Below are 10650 nucleotides of genomic sequence, written 5' to 3' on the forward strand. Positions count from 1 at the left end.
ATAATGGGTTGGTCGGCTAAAGTAGCTTCTCCTACCCCAAAATCATATATGATACATCAAAAAACTCATTCTAGTATACAAGATATGACTGTTTTAAAGTTCTGATGGTCCTGATCACCTCCGCCTCTGATCGGGCCTTCTTTGATCCATCTTGGCAATGAAACTGTCCACAACCCACTCTACATCAAGTTTTAATTCAATCTTGAATTTGAATTCACCATAGATAACATGCCAAGGTAGTTGCGGTTGAAACGAGAAATGGTTGCTAACACAAAATGAGTATATGCTAAATTCAGACCGTTACAGCCCTATAATCCATTAGGGCCGCTTCTCTTTCAAATTTTGTATGGCAAGCGTGACTTAGAATTACAAGAAGAGAATCAATCACCTACAGGCAACTGCGCCACAACTTGTCATGCACGCATATATTTCTTGCTACTTACATAGGAAACCCGTCCCAGGGAGAGCATTAGAGAGGGCCCGACATTACCCAAGATGGTGCGGCCCTTACTGTGGTGCCCACCTTGATGCATAAACTACATCCACGCTGTCCATCGTTTTGCAAGGTCATTTAAGGGCATGATTCCAAAAATGAAGTAGATACAAATATCAGGTGGACCATGCTATGAAAACCGTGGTAATTAGGTCATTTTAGGTCATGATCCCAAAAATGAAATAGATCCAAATCTCGGATGGACCATGCTATATGAAACCGCGATAATTGACCATTAAAAATTTCTTGCGGACGGCCACAAAAGTTTTGGATCAAGCTGATATTTGTTCCCCATCCCGGTTTGTATGACCTTATAAACAGGTTGAATGGCAAATATATACCATGGAAACATTACAGTGGGCCCTAGGAAGTTTTTAGTGGTGGGGCGTTCAATCAGCACTGTTTCCTATAGCATGGTCCACTTGAGATTTCGATCTGCTTCATTTTTAGGCTCATGCCCTAAATATTATCCGCCAAAATGAACGTACAGCATGGCTGTAGAATAAATCCATCAAGGTGGGACCCACGGTAAGGCCTTACTGCACCCGGTCTTGGGTGAGGCCCAGGCCACATCTAATCCACTCCCTTGAGAAAGGTAGGTCCCATCATGAAGATCACTCAGTCTAAAAAATCAGGTTGATCAACTCATTAGCTGGGCTGCACCTGTATGTGGAGTCGATCAATTGCCCATTGATTCCAATGGAGTGACCCACCTGCTGATGGGACCTACCATTTGCATGGTGCAGCCGTACAGATATCCGTGGAAAGGCAGTTCATTGCCAACTCTCAGATATCGAATAATAGACCACGTCTCTTGAACTACATTCAATGCAAGAAAATCAAACATTACAATTGTGCAAGTATCGAGCTTTGGTGAACACATGGTAGTAGATGAGCGGTTTTCTCTTTGGAATCTTGAAGTTTTCTCTTTCACCAGTGCAGTAGAAATAGTTTGAAATGGTCTGTTATAAGAAGCAGTCCTTATCGTGTTTGCAAGGTGAAGAGTAGAGGTAGGTTGGTGCATTTCTAAGCTTCTTTAGTTTGCAAAATGCAGAAAAATTACAACGAAATCATGTTTAAAAGGTTCTTTGCTTGTTTACAAACAGAGGTGAGGTGTTGGCTAGGTTCTCTTAAGGACAAGTGCCAAAATGACACGTGTGCAAGATTCACACTTTCTGTCAGATGACCCACATTGGGCTAGGCTTGGGCCTTCCATGCATGTCTGATCACTTTTTCAGGGTTGGGCATGGGCTCAATTGATTTTAGCCCAACCTGGATAGGCCCAGCGCGGTCTAACCTGACCAGACTACATCGGTACTTGCAAATGTAGACATTCGATTCCCAACTAATAAGGCAACTAATGCATCTCCAATGTAGATTGTTGATTTCATTTCTCTAAAATGTCTATTTCTCTTAGCATATGTGGTCCACTTACATTCTAGTGGGAAATAGGAGTTTTTTTTATCAATTTTCGAGAAGGGCCAGGTTAGTCAAAAGCCCAATAAACTTTTCATGCTTGGGCTTGAGCATGCTGTGCGAGGACCATGCATGCCACGTTTGGCAAGGGTTGGGCCTTGGGTATTAAGTGTCGGTCAAGGCTGTCCCTCTGCTGACCTAGTCCAAACTCTACCCATCACCACCCCTAGTTTCACTTATGTGGAGGATATTGTACAAAACAAATGGATGGCCAGGAAAAAAAAAAAAAAAAGAGGCATCCACTTGCTTTGTACAATGACCATCTGATAGTGAAATAGCTTGTATTTTGAGCCAGACTACGGGTCTCTCGCTGCAAGGCTCAATGGTAGACATTCTGCATTTTGATGCTGAAGTCCTGGGTTTGAGCGCCTATGTGGGTGGGTGTGTGGTAAAAAAGAATCCGGATCCTCTGCTTGCCACAAGCAGGAAAATTCTGCTTGTTACAGTCTAATTCGACCACATCATCACACATTGCATTTAATGCAGCAGTGCTGATAATGTCAGTGATGATGTGGACCGATCACCATTCAGGAAGGCAGGATTTTCCTGCTTGTGGCAAGCAAGGATCTGAATTTTTTAAATAAAAAAAGCCAGACTACACAATAATAGAAAAATAAATAAATAAAGCCAGACTACACAATAATAGAAAAAAAATAAAAATAAAATAAAATAAGCCAGACTACACAATAATAGAGCTTGGATGGTTTCCCTGTTTGCGAAACTTGAGCTATTTCTACTCTGAATTTCTTTCAATATGTATGATGAGTGTTTAGAATTATTACATGATCTCTCTCTCTACCCAAGTAGAGCTTTTGCTGAAGGAAGAAGATAATGAAATTTACTAGCTCTTAACTAAAGAAGAAAGAAGAAAGTGTGGAGCAAGCTCAGAAGATGTAGAAGCAAGCAATAGAAGTGAGTACGGTGGTTAGCAACACCGATACGAGGTTCACACCATTGTTGTCGAGGATGCTCATCCCTGATATCCTCCTCACCGTTGGCCCTGGTTTCCCCACCACCTTCACAGCAATCACATGAATCACACCTCACACAACATTAATTAGGAATCAACCCAACATGGATGACGAATTTTACAAGCCTTGAGCCAAGGTCATGCACAAGTACTGGACCCCATTTCTCAGTGATCCAAACCATTCATCTGATGCTACCAATTTGGGTGGAGAATTACCCAAAAACTCTCCTTCATGTATTAATCAGTTGCCTCAAAATCAATGGTTAAGATGAAAATATAATACCAGTTCAACAGAAAGAAAACCAAAGATTAAATAGCTACAACCTTCCACTTTGGTATATCTTCTATGGCCCATTACATGAAGATCCTGGACCACTGACCTATTAGACCCACCTGAAAACTCAAGGCTCAAGGATGTTGTGCATATTGATGTAGGACAATTAACCACCTGCTCTAAAAGCTCGAATTAATAGAGCACGGTGAATTAATCCCTTTATCTCATAGTCCAGTCCCACATCCATGAGTTAGGTCCACGGCCGGACTCTCCTCATGGGCCCCAAAACCATGGGTTCCATCCCCTCATAAGTCCCAAATTCATGGGTTCCACCTCACACGGCCCCAAATCACTAGGGTTCCGCGGGCTGCCCACCTCGAGTGTGGCCCTGCATCTCACAGGCCACCCCATTCGAGCACAGTGAAAAAATGCTACGCATATCCTCAACCCAAGGATCATATCATCGTTCAACTGTTACAGGCTAAAAACTACTCGATATAAGAATCAGGACTAGAAGCTCCACAAAAACCAAAGGCGAAGCGAAGTAGTAATGAATGTCTTACCTTATTTCGGACGGTGCAGAATCCACTAAATTCCACCGTTGCTCCCAATAGAGAGTCGATCAAGCTACCACATAAACCCGCCATTGCAGCAAGAGGAATTACCACTAACTGCTTCAAAGCAACAGTATCGGTATTGCATTTTGCTGTAAACAATCCGAATAGAACAAACGTCAGCCCAATGACACCACCTGCAGCTGCAGCTGCTACAAGACCTGTAATCGTCACAGCACCATTTGTACCCTTCCGAACCGCCTAACCAGCGAGATTACAAATAAAAAATTAGATTCCTGCAATCTAAAATTTTCAGATGTAGAAAGTAAATTACTAAAATTGTCAGAAATTAATCAAGTAGTGGGTTATAAATGCAGATAGCTAAGGCTCCAGAAGTATATTTGCATTGCAGAAGCAGAACTTCCTTCAAAATAATAAGAAATTACAAACCATTTACTTCTAAAAACTTCCAAAATTCGGAATCGAGTGGAAGAAAGCACCACTTTCAGGACACCATCTTGATGTGGAGGAAGTGGGGCCAACAAACTTGGATTTGGTTCGCAGGATCCCCTGCCCAAACAGAGCTTGGGCTGTGGCCCACAATCTAAGCTTTAATTACAAGAAAGAAAACACTAGTTACAGAGAATTGGGAGCTTGGTAATACATTTGGGATGTGTTTGGATGCAGTACTGAATTGAATCCTCTTTAATCAGTTTTTTAGTTTATGAAAAACTGGGGCCCATGGTTCAGTCATCCAAACCAGTGGTCTGTTGGGTCTCAGCATGGACGGACCATTCTATCGAAGTACCCCCAGAGTTGCAGATCCTGGCACCAATCTTGGTCAATTTTTTTCATATTAAAGTGCAATATCGGCGCCTCCTCATCTTAACATCTAGTTTCAGGCCACAGCTTGGAAGGGTTAGACTTGTCTGATCGAGGGGATGTTTAAGCCATGGTCCATCGACAGTAGACAACATGAGTTGGAACACTGAGCCTAACGCAGGGAAGGGCATGATGAGGACGATCACCGTATTTCTTGAAGGATAAACACCTTGAATTCACGAGAGAAGTTTCACGAATCCACGAGAAAAATAAAGAAATTTTGAGGAATTTTATTAAAAGCTATTCAAATAAATGAATTTGCATGTTTAAATACTCTTAAACAAACCCTAAGACGCAATTACAAAATTTTAAACAAAAATTGGAAAATAAACACGGAAATTTATACATTCTGTCGATCGATCAGGATGGCGCAAAACATCTAGAGACTAAAACCCATAAAATACAGAGTCTTCCTCTTATTTTTAACGCTTCCATCATTAATAGTGAGGTTAGCCACTTGCCACTGAGGACATGTGTTTGATAGGTGATTCGGTTGCCGACATTGATAACAATGGTTTTGCCTTGGACAATCGTAGGGGTTCGGGATCCTGCACGGGTTAGCAGCAGTGGTCGCAGCTCTTTAGGCTCATTGGTCTTCCTCCTAAGTCTCGGTTTGCGGTTGTAAGAAGTTAAGGATGACCCTTGCAGGTTCTTTCCCCTTGGCCTATGGTGCTCCTTACAAAGGACCCATAGTAGCTACCCTAATGGCAGGGTAGGCCCATGTGTTGGATCATTCAAGATGCACTTCCGCTTAAGTGGCCAATTTGATCGCTTCATTCATCATCTAAACAGGTCGCATTTGAACGTGATCTTGGATCACAACACCCAGACCACTATTGAATCGAGCGACTTGTTGCGATTTAGTCTCAATTAAATCGTTTCACATTACCAAACAGTAGAATTTTTCTACGTAATCTCTCATCACTCAACTACACTGCCAACAATTTTAGTATTGTTAGAACAATACCTGATCGTAATCATTGGGGAGGAATCGCGTGTGCATAAGTTGTTTCATTTGCTGCCACGTGTGGATTGGTGTCTTTATTTGTATCGTCCGCGCGAGCTGAAGTTGTTTAACGTATAAGGTATAAGTTTAACTTTATTCTGTTTAGGAATGCCTATGTAGTCGAAGAAGTGCTTGCCTTCAAGCAACCAATTTAAGAAGTCCTTGATGTAGAGTTGGTCGTTGAAGGTGGGAATATCGACTTTCATCCTCAATTCTCAATCCGTCTGATCTACCTGATCACAGCCTCGTCCAAGGTATTGGAGGATCATGTCATTTATCTCATCGTCGCTAAATCCCACATCCTTAAGTATGATTCTACGATTTACTGCTCGCATCACCTCGCGATTAGCACGATTGTGAATTCCAACACATACCGAAGGCGGATCATCGCCACGAATATGGAGTTGCCCTAAGGTCTCCGTCATGTAGTCGAGAGTAGCTTGTAGCCCTTGCATGATTTGGCAATTCTCCCGCTCACCGCCTCGAAAGCCGTCGCTATTAAAGGATAATTCTATGGATCACTATCCATGAGATTGTTGCCCTATCCATTGTTAGAAGTCATCGATCCGAGGAAAAGTCTCACTCTGATATCAAACTGACACAGGGAAGGTTGTGATGAGGACGATCACCGTCTTCCTTGAATGATAAACATCTTGAATCCACAAGGCTATCTTGAATCCGCAAGAGAAGTTTCTCGAATCCACGAGAGAAATAAAGAAATTTTTAAGACTTTTTAGTAGAAGTTATCCAAATAAACAAGTTTGCATGCTTAAATACACTTAATCAAATCCTAAGACGCAAATAGAAAATTTTAAACAAACAAAGAAACAAAAACTGAAAAAACGCATAAATTTCCGCATTATGTCAATTGATCGATCAATCAATGGTGCAAAATGTCCAAAGACTAAAACCCGTAAAATTGATTTTGTTCCAATCAGTCGATCGATCAAACTGAGTAAAAATTGTCCAACAAGCTTTTCATCTACATCCGAATTTCATTCGATCAATCAACCAATCGATTGAGTCGATCAATCACCTCAATCGACATCGATCAATTGAATTATGCTAAAACTTTGTTGATTTCTTTTCAGACTTCTTCCGATACATTTGTGATATGCACGTGCTTGCTCCATGGCCCCACTGGTATCAAAAATGGGTACATTAGGATACTAACAGCCATTTTAAAATTCTAGTGCATTGGGACTATTCTCCAATTTCTCACTTCCTGTGGAGGACAATGTGTTAAAATTTACAAAAAATAAAATAAATGGGCCATGCATAGATTACAGATTAGATTCACGGCAGAGATATAAAACTAAGTTGAATATGAGGGAAGGCCAAAATCAGATATCAGAGATTAAATGTTTCTGCATTAAAAAAATAATAATAATAATAAAAGCCGTAGTTCCTCTTAAAAAGAATCAGCGGACGTCTAAATTCATAAAACAAAGATGTTACACCTTGAAGGTTGTGATCAGTCGAGGCTGCCCGTTACTAAGCATCCCAATTTCTGATGACCAAGTATCTCCATTGCAGCAGGCGTACTGTCCAATAATACCTCCGATAAGGGATGTTACAAGTGCCGATTCTTTTGAATCCAAGCACTTGTCTTGCCATCCTGTCAATTGTCCAACGATCACTACCAAAACCATCGCAATTCCGCTATTAGCCAGAACTTGTAGCCTGTTCAGAAGAATAACGCACATCCATGTAATAGAGGAATTTTTATTTGGAAGAATTTCAATGACATTCATGTATCAACATGGCTGTTAAGAGAAAAGTTCTTATCATTTTCTTGTGTTCTGTTATAATCCGTATACTATTTATATCATCAGCAGAGCATGACCACCCGTCCAAGCTATTTGGGGTCTGTGAGTCCTGTTTTGCCAATCACTCCTATTTGGTGATCCATCTCTTATTATACCATGAAGAAAAATTCATACAAGGATGTGTCAAAAACTATAATTCAACCATAAAAATATGCTATTTTTCCGGTTTCGAATTTATAAAGGTAGCCATTCTTGATCATAGTTCTAAAGTCGCTATCAACTCAAAACTCAGCCAACTCGACTCGGCGAGATTTCAAACCAAGCCAGTGACAAGTAGGATCTTCAATGTGACTCAGCCGATTTTAAGAGAGACTCGTCAAGTGAACTTTCTGACTCAGTCGACTCGACATGACTCAAGCCCGAGTCACTCGCCCAACCAAACCTTTTTTAGAAAAACTCAAGAAGTTTTATTTTTATTTACTTTACAAGTTCTAAATGTTTATTACTACCACTAATATTCTATTTAATTATTATTAAATATTGAGTCGAGTCATGTAAAGACCAAATCGAGCCAACCTGACCTGGCTGGATATCGAATCGAGTTGAGTTTTCAAGTCTTTGAACTATTTACTTGACAGTTGATGTCTCATTCCATCACAAGGGTCCATATCTAAGTCATATCCCTTCTATGCTGAATGTGGGGAAGGATTTGCGTCAGTTTCTTTCTTCTTCCTCTTTTTTCCCTTGGATATCCGGGAAATCGATCTATGCAAATGCACACATATGGGTTGTTTGTTTTCAAATGTCTTAAATTTGTTTGTAACTGAGTCTGTCGATGGCATCGACAAACCACTCAATTCCTTCCCATGTCATGGACCACTCGGTATGAATTCACTGTGATAATTAATGTTACAAGAGATGGAAGAACTTACCAATCCAATAATACACCCCAAACAATGTTTACCCCAAAAATATAAAACTGGTTTAAAAATGTAAACTGCCTATTGCAAGACTTAATGAAAAAGTCTAATCCACATTCAGTGATCAAAAGTCCTCCAATCAACGGATAGATCATCCAAGACTGTATGATTTTTGTGCTATGGTCTGCTTGTAGCTGAATGGTCTAGATCAGGTACATGTGTGCCATATGCAAAGGAATGAATTGCCAATGTATTTATATATAACACCAAAGTTACAAACATTGGATTATTTCTCATCGTCTTTCTTCCCATGTCACATACTCATTGGGGCTGCAACTTAAGTTCGGGTTGACCCAACCCGATCGAGTTTGGGTCAAGTTCTAAACTTCCTTGGGTCAGGTTCTTTTTTGGGAAACAACAACCCATTTTGAAATCGGGTTGGGTCCATGCATGTTGAGCAAGTTTCTGTCATGTTAGGCACGGTTGGGAACAATCCCATGTATTTGGGTTGAGTATCAAGGGATTCAGGTTGGCTTGGGTTACAGGTTGGATCCTCTTGAGGTTGGGTTAGGCCTAGAAAAAAAGAAAATAAATAAAAATGAATGAACCTACCTCCACATGGGTTAGGCCTAGAAAAAAAGAAAATAAATAAAAATGAATGAACGTACCTTCACACACCAAAATCATTACAAAAAGTACTAACCCAAATCTAGAATTTTGAAAATTATTATATTGAATATTTAATTAGCAGTTCTCTATTCTTTTAAGAGAGTAGATTCAGTACATGCATTATACAGTCAGCTTCACATGCAAAATACATCTATCTTCTTCCAAGTGCGTCCATGCTCATCTATATAATACGCAGTTACAAAAATCAAATAATTCAGGATTCAAAAGGGCAAAAAAAAAAAAAAAAAAAACAGAGAGAAGGAAAGCATCAAATCTAATTTTCTTTAAGAGAAAAATAAATTCTTTTGAACAATAAGAAATCCTATAAAGAAAACCCACATCAAGAATAACCAATACACTGCAAAAATTCAAATTCTAATAAGAAAATAATAAAAATACCAATTGCGCTGTCCTCCCTCTTTGAAATCGGCATCGATGCTGCGCTTCTTGTCTTCGCCAACCTTGGTAAGCTTCGAAGAAGTAATGAAGAACACCAGCAGCAGAGCTCCGAACCTTCAAAACGATTTTCATACCCCCAACAAATCCAAACGGAATTTTAAAATTATCGAAGAATAAAAGGAAGTCCTATAACAGAATTTTGGATTCCCGCGAAATTTTAAAAGAGAAAATGCAGAGAGAGAGAGAGAACCTGTAACTGGCTGCGATGTGTACAGACATGACTAGGAAGCCGACGAGGGCTCCTGATAGATCGAGGGACTTGTGAACGAATGCTCTCATCGTGATCGTAGATGCGATGATCACTGAAATCAACGGTCGGATCATCAGCGTCTTCTCCATTCTTTTCGTGAGGAAATTCTGTTGTCTTCGCCTCCTCTTCGCTCCGACAATGGTGGAGCGTGCTTTTTAAAATGACTAAGAATAAAATAAAATCGGAAATGAGAATTGATATGGACTGCGCTAGTCTGACTTGCGATAACTGATTGCTACACGGAACTAACATTCATCCAATCCACACGGTCCATCAGGTGGGCCACTACATTTCCACCGTAGATACTAAAATTAACTTAAAACCAATACTCAAGTAGGCCACATCATATAGAACGGTGTAAAATCATGCCTAAAAGTAAAACAAAGTATACACGTAGTGTAGAACACATAAGTCTTGAATTGTCCTGATTTTACGTGAGGTCGACCTCATGGGAACTTTCCATGAGGTCGACCTATGTGGGCCCTGCCGTGGTATCGGTCTAAAATCTTCCCCACCAGTCAAATGCACCATTCCTGGGCTTAAAAATCAAGCCTATCCATGACTTAGGTGGGACACACCATATACAACAGTTTAGAGGAGTTATCCTCCCATTAAAACTTTCAAAATTATTTATTGGGCCCACTGAGCTATGGTTCATAAATCCAGCCATGTGTGTCCCACTCGGATGAAGGGTCAGACCAAGTTTCAGCTGCATCCAAAATTCATGTGGCACCAACCTAGTTAGTTTATATGTTTTAAGCATGCCATCGCATGGTTTTAGATGGTCTGGTTTTAACACTTAGGTCATATATCGATTCCCTAGTGGGGTGGCTAACAGTTAAGTATGAACTGGCAGTGGGGTATATTAACAAACTAATCAAAAAAATAAATAAATTAAATGGTATTGCAGCTGATATTTTGGATGGTG

At 40.3% G+C, this 10650-nt stretch overlaps 1 protein-coding gene across 1 annotated transcript; it reads right to left on the reverse strand.

Annotated features, from left to right (window-relative positions):
- Positions 1 to 2626: 2626 nt before the first annotated feature.
- Positions 2627 to 9883, reverse strand: LOC131255190 (protein PGR-like). Its single transcript, XM_058255889.1, has 5 exons — positions 9663 to 9883; positions 9413 to 9526; positions 7116 to 7338; positions 3777 to 4028; positions 2627 to 2985 (listed from the first exon to the last, which is right to left on the reverse strand). Exons 1-5 carry the CDS (start codon positions 9809 to 9811, stop codon positions 2854 to 2856), a joined length of 870 nt encoding a protein of 289 aa, XP_058111872.1. The 5' UTR covers positions 9812 to 9883; the 3' UTR covers positions 2627 to 2853.
- Between the last annotated feature and the right edge of the window lie 767 nt (positions 9884 to 10650).

This window comes from Magnolia sinica, chromosome 1 (assembly GCF_029962835.1).
Source record: "Magnolia sinica isolate HGM2019 chromosome 1, MsV1, whole genome shotgun sequence".
NCBI lineage: Eukaryota > Viridiplantae > Streptophyta > Magnoliopsida > Magnoliales > Magnoliaceae > Magnolia > Magnolia sinica.